We start from the raw sequence: 27,329 nt of genomic DNA on the forward strand, positions 1-27,329 counted from the left end.
CCAGTTTCAAGTGCTGGCTCTGCAAATAAAACCAAGCAACAATGCCTGAACATTCCTCCTGCAGAAACAGGCTCCCCATGCCTAACTACTAACTGGCAGGAATTTTTAGGTACAGAATATAATGACGGCACTACAACAGCATCTGCTCTGTTTAAAAAGCCACGCAAACTTTTCTGTGCATTTCTCATTGCAACTCTTTAACTTGGTACTGTTTTGTGTCCACAGCCAGTGTTTGTGGCTGGCTGTCCAGCTTTGGATGGATATCCCAGCCAGCAAGATGGAAAAGGTTCCAGAAGGTAGTGGTATCTACCTGCCAACTGATTATCCAAACCATTCCTGGATGAGCACCAAATGAGGACAATTCTACCCCTCTCCTCAGTGCCCCCATGGCCTGTTTCCCATTTCAAGTTCTCTAGACCCCAGCAATGCGGGAGGCAAACTCCTCTGCGTTGCTTTTGTGCCCATTGATGATGCACTTGAAGGGCAGTAAGCATATTTTCACCAGGAAGCAAAAAATAACACAAACAACCCATCAAACGAATAAATGAATAACAGCTTCCTGATCATACAGAACAAGGTCAGGCAGAAACCATGCACTGGTCTTACATATAAAGGTAGTATCATTTCTGGATTCAGTAATGAGATTCTGCCTTCTTTCCTCCCCATGCACACATTTTTCTACCAGAATGAACTGTTTCCCTTTATTCGATGCTGCTGGACTTCTGAAGTACAGCAAACTGTGAGACATAAAAGTCTTTGTGCAAAAATACAAAGAGAAGCCCCTCAAGAACAACCAAACCTTTTTTGTAACAGGGAAGTGCAGGGGACAACTCTCTAGCTACACAGGAAAAGAGTGCATGCAGTTTATATAACCAAGCACACACACCCTTTACCCTTCCATCTTTTTTTCATCAATGAATGGTCTCCAAATACAGAGCTTTTCTTTTGGCTAGGGTAAATACTCTCCCCATTGCTGTTTTGGTTGGTGGATTCCAAGGAATATCCTACTTGGTTAGATATGCACATGTGGATCTGGAGATACTGAAACATTATCTCACTTTTTCTTAGACTGTGTGCCCCCCCCCCCCCCCCCGGCAGAGAACTGTGGATAAAGTCACTGACAGCTTCCAAGGCTTCCCTTGTTTCTAAGTCTTCCCTGCTAGCTGATACTGATCTTAGTTTTCCTTTGGCTGCGGCTGAATTTCTGGCAGCAGTGGTTTCGATGTGAGGATGGAAACGGAGGGAAATATTTCCAAGGTGGATTTGGTCCAAGACCACTGGATCATCTTATTTTTAAATAAAGAAACTGCAAACAAGCAATCAATTTCCAAGTGGCAGGAAGTGACGGAGAAGGGGGAAGAGACAAACAGGTCAGCCCATCTGAGAAGGAATACCGAACATACAATAGAAAGTATTTCTCAGAGGAGGCCTTTTTTCCTCTTGTTTTTTTCATGCATACACTTATGGTGCCATCTGAAAGAGAATAATGTTCTTTAGACCTTCTGGAGCTGAAACCCTCCTGTAATCCTAACCTGTAGCAAGGAAGCAACTTTTAATCTTATATATGTTCATAGGCCCATACCTTTACTTGCCCCTTTACCCAAAACCACTGGCTTGGTTTGTCACTGATCCTTTCTTCTCTTTGCCAGCCTACCACTTTCTACATGCTTCTTTTTTATTTTAAAATAAGTGACACAAACTTGTTGTGTGCCATATAACAGTTTGTTCCAGAGCATCTAACATACCCCAAGCTTTCTCTGTGTCTGCTTATCACTTCATAAGTCACTCATCTCCTTTGTCCCCAAATGCATGTCTTTATTTACTTCACTGAGGCCCTTTCCACCCACGCAGAAATAATGTGTTTTCAAACCACTTTCACAACTGTTTGCAAGTGGATTTTGCTATTCCGCACAGCTTCAAAGAACACTGAAAGCAGTTTGAAAGTGCATTATTCTGCATGTGCGGAAGGAGCCTGATACACAGTCTTTCTCCCCAGTGGGAACCCAAAGCAGCCTATTTTGTTCTCCTCTCCTCTATTGTTGATTACACACCAAGTTCCGCACATGCAGAATAATGCACTTTCAATCCATTTAGTGCACTTTGAAGCTGGATTTTACTGTGTGGAATAGCAAGATGCACTTTCAAACAGTTGTGGAAGTAGACTGAATGTGCATTATTCTGCATGTGCGGAAGGGCCCTGGGAGAACTTGAACCAGTGAGCTTCCATCACAAATGGGTGTTCTGGATCTCCTAGATCAGGGGTCTGCAACCTGTGGCTCTCCAGATGTTCATGAACTACAATTCCCATCAGCCCCTGTCAGCATGGCCAAAAGTTCATGAACATCTGGAGAGCCTCAGGTTGCAGACCCCTGTCCTAGATCCTACTCAGGCTCTGTAGCCAGAACACAGCACTTCCCATTTCCTTTTTTCCTTCTATTGCTCAAACTCTAAATATACATTTCACTGCTTGGGTGGATACTCTGCATCAGACAGAATGAGTTCTGACTCATGAACGTTTATGCTGAAATATATTCTTGTAGGCATTCGTGACTGGAGTTAAATATTCGTTGTGAGCCTTTCAGGTTATGTACCCATGGTCTGAATATCTTCATTCCTGATGTTTTGCCAGCACCTGTGACTAGCATCTTCAGAGGTTCTCTCCATTAGTCTTGTCTCACAGTGGTGAGCATGGAATGTTCATGATGTTAACTGTCAACTGTTCAGGAAGAGGAGGAGGTGGAGTCTTTTGAAGTTTAGGTTTGATGTCTTTTAGTACAGGTAGTCAGATTTTGTTTATTTTCAAACTCTTTGCCTTTTATTAAAACTGGGCTGATGCTTATGTATTTCAAAGGCTTCCCTGTGTAAACTGATGAAGTAACCGTTGGACCTGTCAAGCCCTTCTGTTTCTTCAAATAAGATTTTGTGTCCGATTTGAGTTAGTGTATGTTCAGCCACTGCTGATTTCTCAGGCTGATAAAGACACTACAACCTAGGGTCCACGCAGCAGCAAATAGGCTTGATGCACTAACACACAGTAAAACTTGATGAGCTGTGAGCCCACACTGACCCTGACCCCATTTCAAGTTCTCTCCTCCTTCTCCTTTGCTTGCACATTAAGCAGTCGACAATAGATTGCTTTAAGAGTTAAATGGGAGTAAAGCAAACTGTGGCAGCTGGGATACTCCCACCCACCTCAGCAATGATAATGGCACACCATCTGGAGTCCCACAATACAAAAAAAAAAAAATAACCAGGCACCCCGATAAAGGTCCTGGACTATATTAATTTTCACTTCAACTCCCTCCTAGCCTGCCTACAGTGCACTTCCACGGCTGAAATACAGCTAAATACGTTTATTTTCCTCTGTAAATGTCTTGGAATCAATAACTGCACTGCCAAGTTTTGGATACTAACATCACTTTACACAGAAGGCCTGCCTCAATGAGCTTTGAGAGGCAGAGAAAACTTGCATATAACGTTGCCTTACACCAAGTCAGGCCACTGGTCTATGTAGCTCAATACTGTCTGCTTCCTACAACTGACAGTGGATCTTTCCCAACATCTGCGATCTTTTAATTACAGGCCAGAAATCGAACCATGGGCTTTTTTTGAGAGGGAGAACTCGGACTTGCTACACAGCCTCACCAAAAGAATTAAAGTTCTTCTGCTCTCAAAACAAAAAATCAGCAGCAGGGAAAAAATGTAAGCCCCTTGCTTTTCTCTGGTTGCCTGGCTCAAGGGCAATGTAATTTGAAGAAGAAGAGTTTGGATTTATACCCTGCTTTTCTCAACCGTAATGTTATCTGAAATGTTGAGGTCTGCCCTTTTTAGTGAGGGGGAATCAGTGAAGGGCAAACCTGGCTTAATGAGAGGTTGAGCAAGCTTGGAATCTTGGTTGCCAGAGTTTACTGAGAGTTGCTTCTGCAAGAAATCCACAGGAGAACTTTGCAAAAGTTTAACAAGTTTTATTAACAAAAATAAATTAATAAAAACAAAAACAAAAACAAAATAATAAAAATATCAGCACATAGATGATAAAAGAACATAGAGAAATCACACAGTCCTAGGATGTATACAGAGCTGAATGGATAGGTTTGGAGACAGCAGAAGGTTTGGGGGATTTTTAGAGGTGATACTTTACCAGATCCTGATGAGGATTTGGGTCCAAGAAGCAAAGTCCAGCAACCTGCACTAGGCTCCAAGGAAGTGGGGTAGAAAGCAGATGGCACACAGTGCAGCTGAACCAAAGGCCAGCTAGAAATACTAGACCCCGAGTGAGGGGTGGACAGCTATTTTATAGTGAAGATTGGGCCCTCTAGCTTTGCTAAAAGAGCTTAATCTTCCTATAAAAAAGGAGGGTCCTTGTTTTTCTAGGGACAACAAAGAGGACCATTACACTTAAGTATTGGGTAGTTGAACTAATAGTTTGGGCGCTTGGAGCTAACGGGCTAAGCCCAGGAGCGTCCAAAGGTGGGAGAGAAGCTGACTTAATCATAGCTGTAAGACAATGGCAATGCAAATAAGGACGTCTTGGGGAGCTGTTGGTAAGAGGACGAAACTAAGATTAGTACTGTTCTGGCAGGAACAGCTTGAAGCAATCACACTAGCATGATTTTTGTCTCAGTGAGGTAGGCAGACCAGGGCTGGAGGTGGGAACAGGCTTTTACCAGCTGAAGGCATTATTTTACCTTAATCTCTTTAAGAAGGGAGAGGCAGGCTGTTTTGCAAAGCTGATGTGAGCGAGGGAAGGTCCAGGCAGATTTTCTGTCCTTGTGGATATCACTGAGCCAATACAGAGAATGACACTTTGGCACTGTACTGCCATATTCTGTTCCACAGAAAGATGATAGTGCAGTCAGTTGAGGTGCACTGGCTGAGAAAATTGTATGCTTCAGCATTAGAATCTAGCCCTGAGCGAATAAGAGAATTATCATTCATTTTTACGCACTGCTTTGTCAAAACCATTATTTTGTGCTCTACTGAACATGGTACTTTGATACAAGAGCATTTATGCCAAAATGTACTTTTATCTTCAGACAGATGGGGGGGAGCAAGGTTAGGTAGGCACTAGGACGCAGGTGGAGCATTCTACAACAAAGAGGATTTGGCATGCTTTGTTCTGCAGTGGAGGAATATACAACCCTTCTATCATCCTTCTGTGGAACAGAGTATAGGCACTCCAAGGATTGGCAGGATGGGTAGAGACAGGGCTCTCCCAACCCCCCAAGGTTTGATCTAGTAACAGTAAGGAGTCTCAAAGCAGTTTGCAAACTCCTTCCCTTCCTCTCCCCACAACAGATACCTTCTGAAGTAGATGAGGCTGAGGTTGTTCTGAGAGAACTGTGACCAGCCCAAGGTCACCCAGCAGGCTTTATGTGTAGGAGCAGGGAAACAAACTCGATTCTCCAGATAAGAGCCCGCCACTCATATGGAGGAATGGGGAATCAAATCTGGTTCTCCAAATTACAGTCACCTGCTATTAACCATTACACCACACTGGCTACTAGTCTACAGATGCTTGGTCAGAAGCACAGGCAAACATGACGAAGTCTCCCTCTTTAAAAGCTACGACTCCTGTGATGGTGGTATTTTCAGCACTCAGCTTCCTTTTAGAGTGCTGCACTGGGCAGTTTTGACAGTGGAAGTCTGTAAGAAATTGAGACATTCAAGGAATTTGCATAAGCTATCACACTGTATGTACAGCTGCATCATTTGATCCTGTAATATTCAACACAGCATTCAAAACCAGTAACAGGTGGCTTTTGTTTTCCCAAGGTTTTAATGATGTTTTATTCTATTTAGCTGCCAATGCCCTTGCTAGTCTCACTTTTGTTTTTATACTCCTATGGTTTTCACTGCTGCTGTCATTTGGTTCTCTCTGTTGGAATTTTATGCTGGAGGACTGTATGTTAATTATGCAATTATTTTTATTGGATGTTTAATGTTGTAAGCCACCTGGAGAACAATGACAGGGAACATTGTAAAAATCTAGCTAACAGGAAGCAAAGTGCGGGAAGGCCCTGCGCAACTTGTTTTGACTATTGATGCAAAATTTATGATCCGTGTAGACCACATTGCTAAGGTCACTGTGAGCTGTTGCATTCCTGTCGTTAAAAGCGCCTTCCTAGCTATAAGACTTTTTCAATAGCCAATTGTATTAATTTGCTCTTTTAGAGTTTAAATGTCCTTTGTGAAGTCTCGATTGCATGATCTCGGCTCTGCATATGACCTGCACATCCACAAGACAGCCAGCAATTGAAGACAAGTAAATGGAATCTTTCCCTTAGCAGCAGGAAAGCTTTATATCTATTTCCCTTTCGTTCTGTTAATTACTCATGTCTGGCACTGCCAGACACCCGGGTTTTTTTCCTTCTCATCTCTGTAAGATGAATTTCTCACTGTCTTCTCCCGTGGGCCATTGTAACTTCAGAGCTGGAAACATACTCCAGTCTCCCAGGAACTGTTTGAACAAAATGTTTTCCATCAGCTCTCCTTTGCTCCGTGATGGAAAGTTGCCCACAGAAAAGTGTTAACTGTTTCGACTGTGTTTCTGCTTGAAGATGTTATCTCATGCTTGTGAGAGAATTCAGGCTCAGGACCTACCTTGATTTTCCAGAAGCATAGGCAAGAGAGGTTCAACAGGTGTGCCTTTGAACACCTTGACTTGATGCTCTGACTGCTGAATCTGTGCTACAGAAATCCTGCCTCTCACCTCAGTTCTTGACTGCTTGGAGGGCAGTCAGACTGTCCAGAGATTACTGGAAAGTTCTATCTAACTTGTCAAAAGAAATGCTTCTTCCCTCTCCACATGAAAAGTTCTGTCAAATCCCTTCTCCTAAAGGCTCCTCTTGCTTATATCAAGCAAAAGGTATTCAAATAATGGTATTTGAATTTGAAGACACCAGGAAAGTCTCAAGATTGGGTCAAGGTGTCCCCAATCCTCCACAATGCCCCCTCTTTGCCTCAGCTGGGATACCACACTTCCCAGAGATAGTATACAACATTGCGTGGGGTGGAGCAATTAACAAAGCAGAATAGAAAAAATATTCCTAATTTTGTATTTTTTACTTCACATTTTCCCAAATTATTCTTATAGTGAACCAAATCAATGTGAGACAGAGTCCACCTGAAAAATAGCTATGGCATGTGCATTTGTCAAGCTGCTTGCAAAACAGTAGTTTTTTACTTACGATTACATCTTTTTTGCACAAATCTCAGTTTGCAGGCAGTTCGATATGTGGACAGTCGGATGACATCAAAATTCTGAGCCCCTATAAGGCAGAAAAAGTCATCTTAACAAATGCATTCCCATTTCTCTCACACTTTTATTGCAGAAAAAGGCTTTCATCATGGTTCAGCGACATACTCTCCCTGGCAACTACATTTTAGGGCCTCATCCTTATTGCAGAGTCCAACTCGTGTTTAGGCTATACTACTTCATACTCCAGTTGAAGGATCATATAATGGATTTTTTCCACATAACACACAACTTTTCATACAGAAAAATGACAGGCCAAGGAATGACAGACCTAGCCTTCTCCCCAGGATGCTAACAGCTATGTGGAAGGAATTATTTCTGTATGGAGAAGCATTTCATCTGTACAAAGACAGATTCCCTTCACACAGCACTGATTTGATGCAAATTCAGCATTATCACATCAGTGAGAATGAGACTTCTGCTTTCCCCTACTTAATGCTATCATATTGGCGTCTAACTTTTAGTTGACAGCAAAGGCAAGATACCATTTCCCCCTCATTTTCACTCAAATTTCCTCATACAGTGGGGAAATGTGATTTGAATAGTTGAACTTGACTAATTAGGAATCAGCCAGCCACAGAATTTTATTACATTTCTCTGCATTATGAAATTTTCTGGAGGTATGTGACAGTTGAAGACAAGCAAGGTCCTCCCAACCAATGCTAGCCAAAGGTTTCAAAATATGCAAGAAACCATTGCCAAAAGTCTACTGGCAGTACTGAAATACAAACTCAAGGAGGTTTTTTTTTGCTGCCAACATCTATCCATATTAACATTTAGGCACGGAAAATAGTTAAACTTGAATTTACAACCCAGACAAATATTCACCTCTTTTCTCAGGTTAGGGCTTGTTTTAAAATCAGGATTGATATAACGACAGGCATTCCAAACACTAAGACGGTTGAGGGCTGAATTACATTTCAAATTGAAGGCAGGAACTTACAGGGCTGCCTACTCAAGAGCAGAGGGCTGTACAAGGTAACTTAGACAGCCAATGTGATATAACAGTCAACATTTCAGAGTAAGAGAGCCAGATTCAAATTCTCACTCTGGTACAAAGCTCTCAAAGATAACTTTGGGTCAGTCACTCTCTCAACTTAATCTACCTTACAGGATTGTTGTTAGGATAGAATGAAGGATGAAAAACAATGCATACCACCCTGAGCTCCTCTAAAGGAAGGTGGAATAAGCATGTACTGAATAAACAACTTTATATGCACCTCCTTTTTCCACAGATTGTCAGTATTCAAAAACACTAAGATGTTGCCAGGAATCCTTTCCCTCCTCTCTACCACACCTCTGCTTCCAGCCCCAATTTTCTGCCTTTTCTCTTTCCACTGGCACTGCTTCAACCTCCTCCTTTGCTGCTCGCTACAGATCTCCAGCAGGCATATTTCCAAACAGTCCATGGGGAAAAAATGGAGACTAAATTAAGAAACATATGAAGCTGCTTATTCTGAATCAGATGCTTGGCCCACCAGGCTCTGTGGTGTTGCCTCCAGCAGGCAAAAACTCTTGGGGGGCCTCAGGCAAAAAAAAAGGGCTCTCCGAGCATCAGCATCTTGGGAACCTTTGACTGCAAATGCAACAGATGGATCCTGGGACTTCTGCATGCAAAGTGTGTGCTCTGCCACTGAATCACAACCTCCTTGCAAGTCAGTGCCTGAAAGAGCTAAGAAGGACATGCGGCCAGGACAGAAACAGCCACTCTAAGCAGCTGGTAGATGGGACTAGAGACTGACTCCACAAAAGCAGTGCCAGAGCAGCCACTCACATCTGAACTAGAATACCTCTGCCGTAGGACTTCATCAGTTGGAGGGAATACCTTGTGAACAAGACAACACGTGAAAGGAAGTCAGCTCTGGAGAAAAGTCGAGAACTTGAAGTTTTATTTCAAGAGATTTCAACTCCTGATGTTTTTATCTTGTAATGTTCATTATCTCTTGGGAGAAACAATATCTGGTAACATTCTTTTTAGTAAGGCTATAACACATTCCTCAGTGAAGCTGTAAGCTTAACAGCGCCTACTTACTCATTTCCATGAACAGCTGTCTCTTCTCTGCCATCGTCCTCCTCCTTTTTCCACTCTCTTCAATCATCCTAAAGACACAAAGTTAGGGTTTCAGCTCCATGTTATCCTCTAACAAAAGAAATCTTATCCATGCACCAAGTAGTTCTGCTTTTAGTCCATTTCAGTAAGTCACGCAGGAAATAGCCAATACAAAACCACTAAGCAAACATGCACTATGAAGATCACATTGATAGTTTGACAACTGGAGTATACAGAGCAGAAAGCAGATGACAGCATTTTAAAGAAATTGCTGCTCCTTTGTTTTTATATGGATCCAGGCACAGGTGCGGGGAGTGGAGTGGAGAAAAAAAGGGTAGTAGTAATTATAGAGCCCCTCCAATGTGGCTCCCATTCACAAGCTGCTCTGCTTCCATTGTTGGGAACTGCATAATATTGATGGGTTTTTTTAATTTCATAGAATATGATTCTATGAAACCACAAGGACCATCTATGAAATATGATTCTATGAAACCACAAGGGCCATCAAGTCCAACCGTCTGCAATGCAGGAGCACACAATCAAAGCACTCCTGACAGATGGTCAGTCTCTCTTTAAAAACCTCCAAAGAAGGAGACTCCATCACACTCTGAAGGAGTGCATTCCACTGTTGAACAGACCTTGCTGTCAGGAAGATTTTCCTGATGTTTAGTTGGAATCTCTTTTCCTTCACCTTGAACCCATTACTCCTGGTCCTAGTCTCTGGAGCAGCAGAAAAACAAGCTTGCTCCCTCACCAACATGACATCCCTTCAAATATCTAAACATGGCTATCATGTCACCTCTTAACCATCTCTTCACCAAACTAAGCATACCCAGCTCCCTAAGTCTCTCCTCGTAGGGCATGGATTCCAGACCTTTTGCCATTTTGGTTGCCCTCCTCTGGACCCGTTCCAGCTTGTCAATATCCTTCTGGAATTGCAGTGCCCAGAACTGTACACAATATTCCAGGTGAGATCTAACCAATGCAGAATACAGAGGTACAATTACATCCCTTGATCTTGACACTATACTCCTATTGATACAGCCCAAAATTGCATTGGCTTTCTTGGCCACTGCATCACAGTGCTGACTCAGGTTCAGTTTGTGGTCTACTAGACTCCCAGATCCCTTTCACAAGTCGCATTGTCAAGCCAGGTGTCATCCATCCTATATCTGTGCATTTCATTTCTTCTGCCGATCTCTGCTGAAATTCATTTTGTTTCTTTGGGCCCAGCTCTCAAGTCTGTCCAGGTTATTTTGAATTCTGACTCTGTCCTCTGGGGTATTAGCTGCTCCTCCTAATTTGGTCAGCTGGAAATTTGATTAGTATGCCCTCTATTCCATCATCCAAGTAATTGATAAAAATATTGAATAGCACTGGGCCCAGAACAGAACTCTATGGTACCTCACTAGTCACTTCTTTCCAGGATGAACACGAGCCATTGATAAGCACCCTTTGAGTTCAGTCCAATTACAATTACAAATCCATCTAGTAGTAGCACTGTCTAGTCCACAATTCACTAGCTTACTTGCAAGAACATTATGGGACACCTTGTAAATATAATATAAATATTTATATACCTGCCTTTCTCCTGAGAACCTCAAGAGCCAGGGCAGGGAATAATATGTAATGTATTGGGTAAAAGTAGATAGTAAAACAGATGTACAATGCATTAAATCCATGTTAAAAATCAACTTAGAAACACCACTAAGAACATAAGAACGAGCCTGCTGGATCAGACCAGAGTCCATCTAGTCCAGCACTCTGCTACTCGAAATGCCCACCAGATACCTTTGGGAGCTCACATGCAGGATGTGAAAGCAATGGCCTTCTGCTGCTGCTGCTCCCGAACACCTGGCCTGCTAAGGCATTTGTGATCTCAGATCAAGGAGGATCAAGATTGGTAGCCATAGATTGACTTCTCCATAAATCTGTCCAAGCCCCTTTTAAAGCTAAAGGAGATATTCCCTCTGTTGCACAGGCTCAGGCTGCACCAAAAGCCCTTTGGAATAACTCTGTAATACAGCCTCATCAGAATGCCAGGAAGGCAGAATCTCCTGACCATGTATATGAGCAAACTGGGTGGCTGTTCCACAGATGCCTGGACAGCCACTGAAAAAAGCCTGTTGTGTCTTCCCTATTAGTCGTCAACCAACATCACTAGAAAAACTTCTGGAAAAGCAGTCTCAACACCACTGTAAAAAAAGTTTTAAAGGAAAAAAGGCAAGTTCCCTCCTATACTACTGAAGGGGAACATAAACTATTAGGGGAAGAGCCCCCCACTTGTGATGCAATTCTTGTTTTCATGGCAGGAGCAACTGTTGAACTTTTTTGACTCTGAGCTTTCCCCTTCTGATCTTCCCCTACTTTACTCACAAAATTACAAATTTAAGGGAGGATAATTAGCAATGTTACGGGAACGACAGGGTGCTGTTTTAACATGGCTGCCAAATCATATTCATTTTTATATCAAGTGATTGTTGAGGAACAACGTTCTTTGAATCAGGCTGCATTTGTAGACCATGGGTTTTTTTCATGATCTAAAAAAGATAAGGGGCGTTTAGAATTTTAAAATTTTATGTATACTTACACACACTTCTAAATAGCATATACAATTAAATTATTTCCTCCCATTTCAGGTCTAAAAGCAGATGGTGACATTATCGTTCACTCTAATACAGAAGATACAGTACAGAAGAAGAGAACAGGCTTCCTCAGCAATCACTAAAAATTCAAATATTTTCCTCTCCCCACAGGATAAGATCAGGCCAACACAGATAACCTCAAAATTGATCTTAATGTCTACATGTTTTGATTATTTCAGAAATATCATAAAAGAGGAAAGTAGATGTGCCACAAAAATTATTTAGGCCAATACTACAGGACCTATTTTAACAGGTTTCGCTCTTCTTGGAGCTCATCAGCTGTAGGTAACGGCCTATTTCCTGGTAAGTTTTCAAAAGAGGTATAGTAATGGGGGCACAGGAAGGCAGAGAGCCATTTTTGCCTCTCAACCCCACAACTTATTACAACACTCGCATTAGAAGAAGAAGAAGAGTTTGGATTTATATCCCCCTTTCTCTCCTGTAGGAGACTCAAAGGGGCTTACAATCTCCTTGCCCTTCCCCCCTCACAACAAACACCCTGTGAAGTAGGTGGGGCTGAGAGAGCTCCGAGAAGCTGTGACTAGCCCAAGGTCACCCAGCTGGCGTGTGTGGGAGTGCACAAGCTAATCTGAATTCCCCAGATAAGCCTCCACAGCTCAAGCGGCAGAGCTGGGAATCAAACCCAGTTCCTCCAGATTAGAATGCACCTGCTCTTGACCACTACTCCACTGCTGCTCCCACTTTTTTTTAGGAATTGTATTTTTCATTACCCAAACAGAGCTTCTTATCTGAGCTATATAGGTAAAAATCATATATATAGCAATACGTATTGGATCAGCAAAGTTCTTTGTTTCCAGTGAAATTAAGAGACTCTACCCTCACCTAAATCGGTTTCTAAATTTAGGTGGAAAAAGACACCACTATTACAATGGCTTGTAGGTTCTCATACATTCTATAACAGTGGTGGCGAACCTTTGGCACTCCAGATGTTATGGACTACAATTCCCATCAGCCCCTGCCAGCATGGCCAATTGGCAGGGGCTGATGGGAATTGTAGTCCATAACATCTGAAGTGCCAAAGGTTCGTCACCACGGTTCTATGAGAACCTATAATCACACGCTCTGACTGAGTGTTTGGGAGACATCCTATCCCACCACTGAGCTATATGTCTACCATGACACATCCAAGTTTGGTATTTACAAGGGATAAGCTTTACAACTAATTTCTGCCCCAGAGTTTAGTTTTCAAGCCCTAAAAAGGATTTTCTGTATTGTAACTCAAATCTCTCACATCCAGGAAGATGTTGTATGTCGAATTTGTAACACCTTGAATTGTATATGCAAAATAGGCTCGTGTTCTATTCTGGAAGAATGTAAAGGAACAGTTGATGCACTTGGAACATTTGTTTAAGCACTGAAACATTTACGATGCTAGGATAGGATGTGGAATACTTCTTATACCTTCTGAGGTTATTGAGTTCTTATCTACAGTATGACCAGATTCAGAAGGGAGACATTTCAGAATATACCAACTACTCCAACTATGCAGTTCAACCTCTATTCTCCTTCAAGACTTGTAGGCTGCATACAGAGCATAGCTGACACGAGAGCCAATTTAAAAAAACTACTACAGTATAATTTTCTTCCTACAAGTACACACAAGGGCAGGCCTCTCTTATTCCAATTACAGTTCATGGTGATTAACTTGATATTCCACTTTTAGGCTACGTTTGCATATGCTGTTGCTCTGGAGACCTTGCTAGATCTCTACAAAGTTGCACAACAATAAAAAGGTAAAGCAACTTGACCCGGAATACTTATCTTGCTTTCTCATTTTGCTTTTTTAAAATGAACAATGATGTCAGGTATTTGATCAAGTAATTGCAACACAACTTTGCCATGAACAAAGGGTAATTCATCCTACCATAGCCATTATTCACTGCAAGTCAATCACTGATGTTGCTTCTGCAACATGAGAGTTGCACTTTTTCGACCTTAGAACAAACAGGTTGCAGCTAACTTCCCCACAGACAGAAGGCTGCAAGAAAGCCATTTTAAAAATGGGCCACATTGTAGAATGCTTTTTAAGAGTTTTTTAATTAACTTCAGAGCAAGTCCTGTTAGAACTTTCAATTGTTTGCCAGGAAAATTACTAATCCCACCTTGGTTCCAGATCCTCATATCTATGGTCTCCCCCCACCCACCCCACTATACCACTGAAAAACCTTCTTCTTTTCAATTGTAGTCCACCATTTGCATTTATTTATTGCAGATGTTGGAGATTTTGCAAGCATCACACAAAAAAAGTTGTTACATTACATTCCCATTAGCAACATGATCCAGGCAAGAGAGGAGTTGTGTACTTCAAGTCAGCAAGCAATTATGGTAGTTTTGGCAGTACTTCCTAGTGATTTTAAGCAAATATGTGTATCACACAGGTAGTTTACCTTCTATATATTGTATAATTTTACCAGTCTTCTCTCCTTCAGAATGGAAGCTCTGAGCAACATTCTCCTTCCGGGTGAAACAATTACTTCAGCTTGCAGGACAGCACATAAATTCTCAGGGCAGCACAATGAAAGTCAAAGATAACCAAATCAAAGCTTGGCAGTCTGAAACTATTTACTCACATTTAGAATATTTATTTAAAATGCTCCTGAGCTGCTTTCCTCTCACAATGGGACTCAAAATGGTGAAAATCCAGGGTCAGTGATGTGGCACAAGTTCTGCACTGGAAGAAAGCAGGGAAACTAAACTGACTTGGGAAAGCAAATCTTAGTCTGGATAGCATGATTTGTACAGCACACAGCAATTATGCAATGATTACTGTGTGCCTATGGAGTAAAGTCACACAATTCAATTCGACAAGGGAGCCAGTGTTGTGAGGTAGTTGCTGGCATAAGATTTGGAAAACCTGAGTTCAAATCCCAATTCAGCCATGAAGCTCTTTGGGTGACTTTAGCCAGTCACTCTCGCCCTAGCTTGCCTCACAGAACTGTGACCAGAATAAAACAGGAGGGAGAGAGATGTACATCCCAACAAGGAACCAAGCTGAACATATGTCACATTTTTAAATGAACAATAATCTGAATTTTCTTTCATTCTAGAATCATGAGACACAAGTGAAAAATTCAATAGAGGGGAGACAGAGGCGTTAGAAGCAACTGTCTAAGCAGACTTTGTGAAATGTCACCGGATGCTTTCTTGGTTATATGGGGACCAGGTGCAATTTTCCTTCTGGCATTATTGCTGCAAAGCCACCATTTATTTCAGCAGAATTTGTGTCCTGCTCTTGCCCAATACCTGATGAAACAATTGGAAAATGCAAAGCAATAGCAGCAAATTACCCCCACTCTCTGTTAATGCAGAACTGCACTGCAATTCCATTGAAAGCAGCATAATTTCTCTTCCTTCACTCTAGTTTGCAATAGAAAACCCCCAAGTAGCAATGCAGGCAAGGGCTGGGTATAAGGGACACAGCTACAAACTGAGACACTGTCAGGTTTGAAAGAAAAATTCTACTTACACCAATTCTGCAGCGAAATAACTGAAAAAAGGTGCATACAGACTGCGACGAATCCTCTATGTGCTGGAGTCTGGGTCCCAGAAAACAGCAGCAAAGATAAAAACTGAGCTGCTAAGAGTGACATTATGGCTCATTTTCCAGTTATCATTAGGTAATTTCTTCCCTCCCTCAATTCTACCCACATATTGCTCACACACATTACCTTTTTCCCCACCCTGAGCCTAGGTCTCCCAGCAAATACCTGGCCCTGAAGAAAGGATGAAATCAAGGAACAAGAAGTTTTCCAGTACAGCAACTGTGTTATGGTGCTTCCTCCCGCAAAACAATCACTAGGCATGCCCCCGATACATAAGAATCAAGGCAGAGAGTAATCCCGACTTCGTATTGTTTAGTATGGTCCTCATCTCTAAGCTCTTGTGAAAGATTCTGTCCAACCTTCTTCAGAATAGCCGCATCATCTCCCAGCATTTTGTGACTAACAGAAAATACACACTGCCTTCAGCCATTACAATGCAGCAGCCCATCTAGTAGATTGGTAGACTAGGAAGCAGACCTAAAAGTGGAACCTGCTATACCCTGGGCACAATCCACAAGTTGTGTCTGAACTTAAAAACTACCAATCATCTGTTGTAACCAATAACCAAAGCCCTGAAGCATTGCTCCTGCAAGAACAGGGCAGCGATATTCAAGCTTTTCTATTCCAGGACCTACACTTAACCCCCCAGGCAGCAGCATGGGACATTCTGAACTGCCAGCATGTGACATCAGTCACAGGCAAAGGGAGAGCCAGAATTACAGTCTCCCTAGTGGCAATGCCAGAACTATGGGAGCAGACCAAGAGAACTGGGGAGGAGAAACCCAAGCTGGGTACTGTCAGGAGATGTACTACAATGAGGAACAAGTCAATGGTCACAGCCACGAAGTAATGCTCTCCACCACTGAGTGTTATCATCTCACTATTGCACTGGTTTTCTCACTATGTGGCATCTGGATCTCTATGCATGCATGCTGGCAGCAAGTACTTCCAGAAATCAGCAAAAAATTAAAAAGTGTTGGCTCCGTAAGAGCTCACAACACACCCACTGATTAAAGAACAAAATCACAGAGGACACTGGGAGGGGAACACAGTCTTCGAGTTGTGGAAACAATTGGTTATATGTAAGATCTTTCGAAGATTACCAAAGATCTGCGACAAATATACGAACAGCTTAAACTTTCCCCATAAGATTTGCCATTGTGTTTGTTCCAGTACACGCAACTCAACCTCAGGACAACCCATTGTTAATTTTTCACCATGATGAAACAGGCCATTTATTCCCACTCATTTTCCTGATCCAGCCAGTGTGGAGCTCAGGACAATGCTTCCCATTAGACTTGTGAAGAATCCTGCCTGTGACCTTTCCAGAGTCTAAATGTCTCAGCTTTCTCTTGCTGAAGCCATCCTCCAAGGCCATGGAAGTTTCAAATTATTCTTTAGAGCACAGCTGTCCAACCCAGTTCTGCTTCCCATTCCTCTCCTGCCCCTATCCTCAATGCAGAGCCAGAGAGTCCACTTTATAGCCCCAGTGCTGAAGTCACAAAGAGAGAATGAACTAGTCAAAGCTCTCAGCATGGCACAAGCCAGTGATTCCCTCTACAGCAGTGAAATCCAGCAGCTCTAAAGATATAGAGGAGAGACAGCCTTCCTTACATCTACCCTCTATGAGGCAGGGAGACTGAAAATGGGACTTGCCATGCTCAGAATAGCATTTAAGTCTGAAACAGAGGAAGTGCCCTCTGCAGCCTTGCTGGTGCAGGGCTGTGCTACTGGGATTGCACTTTGGGCTTAAAAACAAAACTCTAATATTAAAAGGCCATTCTTGCAATTAGTAGATGGTTCACCATGTCATCTTGAGACAATTTCTATTCTCCTGCAACTAGCCAGTACAAGACTAATGAGCCCAGCTTACACATTATGGATTTAACAATGATTCAAAATAAAGGAACAGTTCTCATAAGTAACAACAGAATCTGAATTTACACCAGTGAATTACATATAGTAATGTTTGCATAGGTCAGACTGAATAACTTTAAAAAAGGAGAAAATATTCCACTGAAACACATCAACATGGACTTCCCAGACTATTTCCAATTCCACTTGCTGTGCATCAGCAGAGATGTTTTATCTGTGCTCTCTTTTGATTTCTCTCCATCTCATATTTTCTACTTTCTATTTGTGGGGGTGGGTGGAGAAGAGGATCAGTGATGTATGTGGAATTAATCTGGCCTAATAACCCTCTTTCTTTTTTGCAATTTGTCCAGTTCCGATTTCATTTTGTGCAGTAAAGCGGACCACTTCCTGAAATAAGCAGCAATAGTCCCTGGGAACATCAAACTCTCTCATCAAATAGCACTGGTGACAGCTGACCTAACATGACATATTCTACTGCCACATAAATTCAGCCTCAGCTTTTATTTGCCAGTTGTGTTAGGAGATGGTTAAATGAAACAATAACACAACACCTACCAGCTAAGAGCCAGAGAATGCAGTCTAGACCCGCTCTAAATCTTACAAGTGCATAACTACCATCAAGATGACCTCTGGAAAAACTCCAGCACTCATTTCCCTGTTCCATGGCTCTCTTACAGTGAGGTGTCTTAAGACAGCCCTTTGGTTTTCAAGGGCATTTGAAAAAAAATGTAGAAGTTAACAACGACTGCGACAGAGCTTTCAGCAAGAACTCATAGCAGTTTTTCAAAAAAGAACCTGTTGACAACAGTTAGGAATATGGAGAAGGAGTCTTCTGAAGTCAAGTATAGAGCAAACTTGAGAGATATGAAGGGGGTGACCAAATCTGGACACATAGCTTAATTTGTACAAGCCGCTCTACAGTTCCAGACTTTTATAAATAAAAATGTAAAGAATTAACAAATAATTAGGAATCCATTTTCAATTACTAGATAATGAAAAGGGGTGAAAGTAAATTTGCCAGTGTGCAAATATGAAACAGGAACACACATTTCAGTGGTAGAATAGCTGCTTTGCATGCAGAAGATCCCAGGCTCAACTGCTGGGGAGCTGTCACACCTGGAGTAGAATGATCAGTGGTCTGATTCAGTCCAAAGCAATTTCATAATCACATAGATCAAGCAGCAGAGATTTTTAATTAGTGAAAACTCTGAACCGATGCAGAATTTTTTATTTCAACTAAGTGACCTACTAGCAGCAAGTCACTTAGTTGAAATAAAAAATTCTGCGTCGGTTCAGAGTTATTCTTCCAGTTGCTTGACTGCACTCAGTCTCATGGAAAATGGCAGAAGTGTTTTGGGAAGGCTAGGACAATACACTCAGGTTGAGCCATCATTCCATGTTTAGCCAAAGTCCAGTCTTAGAGACAATACCTCATGCCCCAAGGTGCACGGGGGTTGCTTTAGGTCAGATTTCTCATTTATGCTGAACCTCCAAGATGAATTCACTGCTAGCACAGATGCAAATTCACATCTTTAAAAAAAACCACATGAGCACACACTGACTACACTCATTTTAAATACTGAAAAATTCTAGTGCCTCAGAGACACTGAATTGGGTGGAAAGGCAGCATAGAAATGTTTTAATTAATACTCAGACAGCACAAAATATTTCAAAATAAAACCAGACAGCACAACTACAATTACAAACAGCGATTGTACAGATTACCACTGGGGACGGGGGCTGCTGCATACTCAATGCACATGACTTCAGCTTTTAGATGTGTGCACATTACATGTACAGGCAACAAATAACCGATGTGAATACTTGATGTACAAGAAAATCTACAAGAAGTTCTATACTATTTACTATGCAGATATGCTTGCTATGTAAGACCACTGTAATGAGTGATTTAAGACAAATTATTGTTGGGACACATGAGAGTTAAGAGCAGAAGACTGCAAAGTTAAACTTCCAAACTGCAACACGCAAATTAACTAAAAGACTACAGCCAAAGAAATGGTGGATTAGCTCACGCATATGTGAAATTCACATGGACACACAATTGTTTTGCATAGCTAAGAGTCAAAATTGTGTGTTTCCTCTGAAGGCTCGGCCTCATCTCCAGCATGACCTTTGGAGGACAGCACCAAAGAACAATACAAAGATGATCTCCATCCCCATCCCTGGTTCCAGCCTCAACAGGAGAAAGGGAGGAATCACCAGTATCAAAACTGTGCTTAGGACCCCATCTTTGAACTAAAGCCCCAAAAGCAAAATCCATGATCTCCTCAGCTTGGAAGAGATTCCCACTGCTGTTTCCTCCTCTCATAGCAGACACTATCATCACTGTTATTTCCCCCTCCTCTAACCACTTGCTGGAGCTCAAAGGACAAGCTACTGCCCACCATCCACCACATTCTGTTCCTATCAGCCCAGACTAGAAGAGGCAACTGAGGACAAAAGCAGCAGCTCATCCACTGAGTAGTGCTGGAAAAAGAGGAGGTGGTAGCTCAGCAACAGCTGATGCTGGAAATGGAGAAAGAAAAACAAGTAGGAGCCACAATGCTTTATACAGAGTGGTCCTGGGAATGAGCAGAGGTGAATAATGAGACCTGACCTATCCCCACTAGGCCTCCACACCAATCCACTTCCTTTGTACCAGTAGCGCACAGCCTCTCTAAACCCTATACCAAACTTTGCATAATTTCCCTTTGCTCATGTTGCATCCTGCTTTTCAAGTGTGTCCGTTTTTTCCTATTTTCTTTGGAAGTCCACCCTCCCTACTGTTCTTCTCTCCTTCTTCCTATATTTGCTCAAAAGAACTGACAGCTTCAGAGATGTCAATCAATTAGTTGTGCAATTAACACCTATGTCCACCATCAAGACTTTAGGCATAATTTTGGATGCCTCCTGGAAGCACAGATCACAAATACAGACCATCTGGCATTTTACCATCTGCACCAGGTGAATTAGCACCCTATCTATCCCAACCCACTTTAGCCACAGTGATGCATGCAACAGTCACCACCAGGCTAGACTGCTGCAACTTGTTCTATCCAGGGCTGCCCTTGAGGCTGCTTTGGAATGCAGTGGCACAGGTCCTTATAGGAACCCCATGGCAGGCACACATTCAGCCAGTGCTGCACTGGATCCAGGTAGAATACACAATCAGGTTCAAAGTCCTGGTATTAATTTCAGAGCCCTAAACGATCTGGGGCCTTCAGATCTATGGAACTGCCTCTCCCAATACATTCCCCAAAGAGCGTTATGCTGTTCTCAACCAGGACCAGAGTCTTTTCGGCTCTGCCCCCAGCCTAGTGGAACACTCTGTCAAATGAGACCTAGGCCCAGTGAGACTTGGTAGTTTCACAGAGCCTATACAAAGGAGCTATTCCGCCAAGCTTATGGTTGAGGACAGCAATGGTATCCATCTAACTGGCCTCCCAGCCTCCTTCTCTTTCTTTTCCTTTATTGGTGTGAACATTGGTTTTTAAGGGGGTATAGTTTAAATTGTAATTGTTATCCCTTTATTTATTTATTTATTTATTCGATTTGGTAAACCGCCCTACCCCCAAAGGGCTCAGGGCGGTGCACAACAACAACAATACAATAAAACAAATCGAATAACCCCAGTCAAAATACAAAGCCATAAAGAGCTATAAAACTATAAAACTACAGCAGCAGTAATGCACTTGCAATAAATTAATTGGAATTAATAATAGAAGGCGTCTGGCACCCCAACCCCAGTTGGTCCAAACCCTGGGATGGGAGGGGATTGGCAGATGGGTCCAACAGATAGCCAGTGTGCTTGGGACACAATACGCAGGGGTAGGACTCCAGCAGCCGGCTCCCTCAAAAGCCCGGGTGGAACAGCACCCGTTTTACAGCGGCCCTGAGGAACTCTCCAAAAGGTCCCGCAGGGAACCCTAATACTGGTGAGAGGGAGGGCGTTCTCCATTTCAAGGAGGCAGAGGGCCAGGGCAGTAAGCGCCCCTGTAGCCCGTGCATGGAGGCTGCCAGCCGATCATGGAGGGCAGGAACCACCAGTAAGTTCGCCTGGGCCCATGCAGAGCCGGAGGGACACCGACCCCTAAGGACATAAGGGGTGAGACGGTCCCGTAGGTATGAGGGCCCCAGACCGTAAAGGCCCTTTTAGCCAGGTCAAAGCTAACATTTCCTTAGAGATGATCCGGAATTGCACGGGGAGCCAATACCGCAGACGTGGCTTTTAACTAACACGGGGGTGATATGATCTCTGACTGAGACCCCCGTAAGAAGACGCAGCTGCTGGCGTTTTGGGACCAGCTTCAATTTCCGGATCAACCGCTTAAGGGAAGGCCAGCGTAGAAGCCGTAATTACATAATAATCCAGATCTGGAGGTGACTATTGCATGGATCACCGCATTGGCCAGGTCGGTCTGGGAAAGGTAGGGGCCCAGCCGCCCGGGCTTGTGACGGAGATGGAAGAAAGCAACCAGGGTTACATGTGCCACCTGGATCTCCATGGACAGGGATGCATCCAGGTGGACACTCCAGGATTCACCGAACGGAAGGGGTCGGTTAATCAAAGAGACCCCCCTCCAGCACCGAGTGGCCGAAGACCCTCAGCCCCTTCACGCACTCCAGCCAGAGGACCTTCCGTCTTTGTTGGATTAAGTTTTAACCTGCGCTGCATCAATCCAACCAGCCACCGCCTCCAAACAATTGCTGTAGAGTCAGCAGGGGCGTTGATGACCGTCCCCGCTTCCATCAACAACAGAATGAGCTGAGTGTCATCCAGCATATTGGTGACAGGTCAGCCCAAAGCTCCGCGACCTTAGCCGAGCAAGGGGTCAGCATATAGATATTAAATAATGGCCAGGGGACAACAAAGCCTCCCTGAGGTACACACCACAAGTGAGTGGGCACCGTTGGGAAGTTTCTCTCCGTTCCCCGCGACTCACGCACTTGCTGACTACGTTCCCGGAGAAACGAGGCAAGCCATTGAAGGGCTATGCCCCGCACTCCGGCAACAGCCAGGCGGTGGGTCAAAAGATCATTGGATACGCACCACATCAAAGCGCTAAGGCGGTGAGATCCAAAAGCACCAGCAGCGCCCGATCCGCCTGGTCAAGCTGGATGCTGGGAGTGCATATCTGTGCGGACGGCAACAAGGACGGTCTCCGTCCCATGCCCAGCACGGAAGCCGGACTGGAAGGGATCGAGGGCCGATGTGTCCTCCAGGAAGCCCTGAAGCTGCTCCAACACCACTCTCTCAATTACCTTCCCCAGAAATGAAAGATTCGAAACTGGGCGGTAATTGGCCAGATCACTAGGATCTAAGGATGGTCTTTTCAAGAGTGGGCAGACCACTGCCTCCTTCAACCCACCAGGAAACACTCCTTGCTCAAGGGAGCAGTTGATAATATTCAACAGGTGGGACCGTAATTCCTCACGGCAAGTTTTAATCAGCCATGAGGGGCACGGATCCAGAGGACAGGTAGTAGGTCTAACAGCAGCTAGGACCCTGTCAACATCAGCCTCAGCGAGCAGGGAAAACTGGTCCAAGAAAGGACCTGAAGACGGCCACGGGGCCTCCAGTTCATTTATTGTATCAAGAGTGGCAGGAAGGTCATGGTGCTTAGATACAGTTGAGAATTTTATCGATTTTAATTTTGCCAATCAATGTACACTGCCCTGAGCCAGTGGGGGGAAGGGTGGCCTATAAACTGAATAAACTAAATAAAGGTTCAAGAAATGGAGGAAGAAGCTATTTATGTGCAAATACAAGTTACAGAGTCATGAGTGGTAATGATACAGGTGTTTAAATACACTAAGGGATGCATTGTTTTGAACAGAGACACCGTAGCAGATTAAGAGTCAATTTAACCCTTACTTCGTGGGCTGCTTTTCTGCTCCCCATGCTCCTCCCCCCACCCATGTCCTTCTAGGTATGTGAGCATTTGTATACAGGTAGGGGCGGGCAGGAAAAAAAGGTGGAAAGAGAGCCAAATGGAAAAAACTTTAATATGCCATCACTTGTATTGTTCCTCCATGCTAAAACTGCAGCTCCCCATGAAAAATGAAAGAGGTTACATGTTTGTGGCATGCAATGCCTAATTAAGTTCAAACAATGCTTTCCCCAAAGGCAAAGCAGGAAGGAATATTCAGCGCTGTCCACTGACAGCTGGTGCTGTCTCACCTAGATAACAATCCAGGAGCATGGTTCAGGCACAACACTTGGCTGTGTTACTTTAAAGGCTAGATATCTGCACCCTGATGATGAATTGCAACCAGCACCACCATAAAAATCAAGGGAATTGCATCATTTTACATAATCTACAGATTCCCAAGTAGAGGTATGCAGATAATAAGTTCTTTCACAGTGAGAAGGACCATTTTCTCACAAGATGGTTAAGGCATCCAGTCTCTGTTAACAATAAAAGCCATTTCCACGTCATTACTGAAGAGACTTAGTTATTTCTTATTAACACTTTCAGTTTAATTAACATGAAAACCCTGTGGCTAGAGTCTTGCTAGACTCTGAACCCACACACGGCTAAGAACTCCTAAGAAGTGCACAGGAGTCCACAGGACAGTGGATGGAATAATCCTGGAAAGCCTCCAGCTTCAAACATGATCCCCTCTATGTTCATCCATCACTGACAGAAATTGCATGTTACATTTGAAAACATGAAGCTGCCGTATCCTGAGCCAAACTGTTGGTCTATTCAGGTCAGCCTTGTCTACTCTAACCAGCAGCAACTTAACAGGATCTCAAAGATTTTCTCATCAGCTGCCTCCTGATCCTTTTAAGTGGAGGTGTCAAGGATTGAACCTAGGACCTTTTGCGTATAAAGCATATGTATCACCACTGAACCATGGCCTCTCTTCGTGTTTGCCATGCCAGGGCTTACTTGTGCAAACGGCACCAGAAGTAAATGTAGACTTACAACGAAACAGGCCAGACCAAGGCACCAAACCACACTCATTTTTTGGGAACCCACTTAATGATCTACACTGATTGGTTGTAATATGGATGAATGAAATGTTAAGCACTCTGTCCTACATTTAACTTCAGATAAGCCAATCCCCAACATCCCATCACTCTCTAGTCTAGAGTGACCCATACAGGAGAGAAAAGGAAGACACCCCCCCACACACACACTACAAATGCTTCGATTTCTGTCAGTGAACGGCAAAACCTTCAGCTGGGGAAATAACACTGGGTGGACAGTTCCTCCTGAAAAGAGAGCCTACAGAGAGGTGCAATCCACGCCTGCCTGAATTACCACCCAAATGCTCAAGACCTGCTGCACACGTGGGCCTGCCACGATATTCCCAAGCGATTTAACAGCCACCAGCATCAAGTGCCGTGCAGGAAGGGATGCGTCCCAGTGAACGAATTACGGCTTGGTCCTTCCATTAACATACACGGCATGAGAAGGCACCGTCAGCGCCTTTCCACCTATGCCAGCCCTGCTGCTGATCCCCACCTGGCAGCGCAGCATGGGCGGTTTAACCCTCCCGGACCCCCCACCCCACCCCAAGGTCGGGAATCACATCCCACTCCTGGAAAGGGGGTGGGTGGGTGAAATAAAAGGCAGGAGGTTGAGCTGCTGCACTTCAGGGGGGCACTAGAGGCGGAGGGTCCCGCGGTGGAGCTTACAAGCCATTCATGGTTAGGGGGACCCAGGTAAAGATGGGCCGCGCAAACCCTGCCCCGAAGGACCTGAGGGAGGGGGAAGCGAGGTGCTCCCTGGGGCTTTAGGGGGGCTGAGGAGCGCACCCTCCCGTTGACCCCTGCGGCACCCCCTCCGTCCCCCCATCCCATGGTTCTCCTACTTACTTCTCTGCGGGGGGAGCCCTGGTCCGTTGGCCGCGGAAGGGAGTGACCGCCCAGCCTCCGTCCGCGCCACAGCGCTGCTCCCCTCAGGCAGCTCCGTTCGCACCTACCGAACGGCCAACGAACGTTCTCCCCTCAGCGAGGAGGACCCGCCTTCTCCGCTCCACAGTCCAATCCGGCCAGCGGCTTCGGAAGAGAAGGGAAACGACAGGAGGAGGGGGAAAACATTCGCGAGCCAACCGCGCAACCTCTCGGCGCCTCCGCCGAGACTGGAACCAATAGGAAGGTGAGGACCCGGCCGCAAAACCCCACCCACACGATACCGGCCATGCCACTGTTGAACCAATCAGAGCTTGTACAGGACAGGGCTACGAGGGGCGCGGGCTGTGTTCGTTCTCTCCCTCAGCCGCACGCTCTCCCAAGGGCGAGCTGTGACGCATGCGCATGTAAGCCTAGCCAATCGGCTCTCTCGTTCTGGCGCGCGGCCCCTTTTCTGTCCACGCGGTCTAATGATCCTATGCTCAAAGCTCGGCTCTCCTTTCACCCTGCCTTGTTAGAAGTGCGCAGGCGCACGCATCTCTAGTACTAGCTGTGGTAATGGAAAGCGTTCGTTATAGTTTACATTTGTACCCCGCCAGATTCCCGAGGGACTCGAGGCAGCTTTACATATTAATACATAATAAAAATAAAATAATATGAAACAATACAAACTTATCTATGTTTAGGGCCCCTTTGAGTGGTCAGACTCAGATCCGCTAGCTCACCGGTGGCTCCCTTGTCTTTAGGCTTGGTTCTCGCCATGACAATAAAAATTAGGTTAGCCCTTTCCTGGGCTAACCTAATACAAATACTGCTAGAACACGGCCATACAGCCCGGAAACCACACAGCACCCAAACTAATACAAATGCTACCAGGGTTGGGGTCGTTATGTGAAGGAAGCTCCCTGAAGGAAGCTGGACGTCTCTGAATTGTAGCGCAACTTTCTCCCTGTATTTACTTCCTCTAGTCTAGTTCTACTTCATAGTTCTGGCTGAGACTCAAGGTGCATTACGTAATTTAGATCAATGCAGTCAGAACGGGGTTATACACACAACAAATGCTATAAAAGTGGATTGCAAAATCGGAAGACTTTAAAAAGTATAATACAATAGAATAAAACAGGATTGCACAATTGGAGAACTGTGTAATAAAACAGTGTAATATACATACAACAAACAATGCAACTGCCTAATATTTCACTGACATTAACCACAACTGTATTCTTTTCATTAAAATGTTCATTTTCTAAATGCAGGGGTGTATGAAAGAGGACCGGTTGGCAGTTATCAGTGTAAAAATGAGTTCTCAGGTTGTAATCCTAACAACATTGTTCTGGGAGTAAGCCCACTGAGTAAAGTAGGACTTTTTTCTGAGTAGTCCTTTTAGGATTGCATCCTAACACATGTGCATGATATATATCCTAAGCTAGTAACCTTTCCAAAATCAGGATCCACTGCAATCCCAATGTGCAACTTGAGACTTTCATTCTCTTTTCAGACCTCACGTTTACAATAATCAGATTACTAAACACCACTGCAAAGATAAACTTTAGGCAAAACTGAAAAATGCAACAGGTACAACTCACCTGCTGCTACTGTTTTTCTCTCAATTTAGCTAAAAGCCTTCTGAAATTTAAAAAAAAACAACGTCTTCCAATGGCTCCAGAAGTCCTGGCAGGGCTGTACTAACATGAAGGACAGGATTGCCTATTGGAAATAATAGGAAATGCTGGCATTCCTATTGAATTTAATGGGAGCCAGGAATGTCAACTGACTTGATTGACCTGTTGAAATATGCATCCCTCTCCATCAAGTCACAGCTGAATTATGGCAACCCCATAGGGTTTTCAAGGCAAGAGATGTTCAGAGGTCGTTTGCCATTGTCTGCTGCTGTGCCACAACCTTGGTATTCCTTGGAGGTCTCCCATCCAAATACAAGTCAAGGCAGGTGACTGGCCCAAGGTTACCCAGCAAGTTTCCATGGCACAGTGGGGATTCAAATCTGAATTTCCCAGATCCTGGTCAGACACTTTAACCACTCCACCAGACAGGCTCTCTGAAATATATTTCAGCA

The 27,329-nt window shown here is 44.0% G+C and overlaps 1 protein-coding gene across 13 annotated transcripts in view; it reads right to left on the reverse strand.

Annotated features, from left to right (window-relative positions):
- The window catches only part of DTNB (dystrobrevin beta), a 171,536-nt gene extending 146,187 nt beyond the window's left edge, over nt 1-25,349 (reverse strand). For 11 of the 13 annotated variants that reach the window (XR_007246196.1, XR_007246195.1, XR_007246194.1 and 8 more), the window contains exons 1-4: nt 25,220-25,343; nt 14,545-14,645; nt 9,291-9,358; nt 7,191-7,271 (exon numbers count right to left, since the gene is read on the reverse strand). Coding sequence is in view for 1 of the 13 variants with exons in the window: in XM_048516275.1 (XP_048372232.1) it covers nt 7,191-7,271; nt 9,291-9,358; nt 14,545-14,546 (151 nt within the window). In the remaining 12 variants the exon portion in view is untranslated. Of the gene's footprint in view, nt 1-7,190; nt 7,272-9,290; nt 9,359-14,544; nt 14,646-15,681; nt 15,701-25,219 lie in introns of those variants that run through there. The other 2 variants (XR_007246188.1, XR_007246191.1) reach the window with 2 other exon arrangements.
- Nucleotides 25,350-27,329: the final 1,980 nt, after the last annotated feature.

The sequence above is a fragment of the Sphaerodactylus townsendi genome, linkage group LG01 (genome assembly GCF_021028975.2).
Source record: "Sphaerodactylus townsendi isolate TG3544 linkage group LG01, MPM_Stown_v2.3, whole genome shotgun sequence".
Taxonomy (NCBI): domain Eukaryota; kingdom Metazoa; phylum Chordata; class Lepidosauria; order Squamata; family Sphaerodactylidae; genus Sphaerodactylus; species Sphaerodactylus townsendi.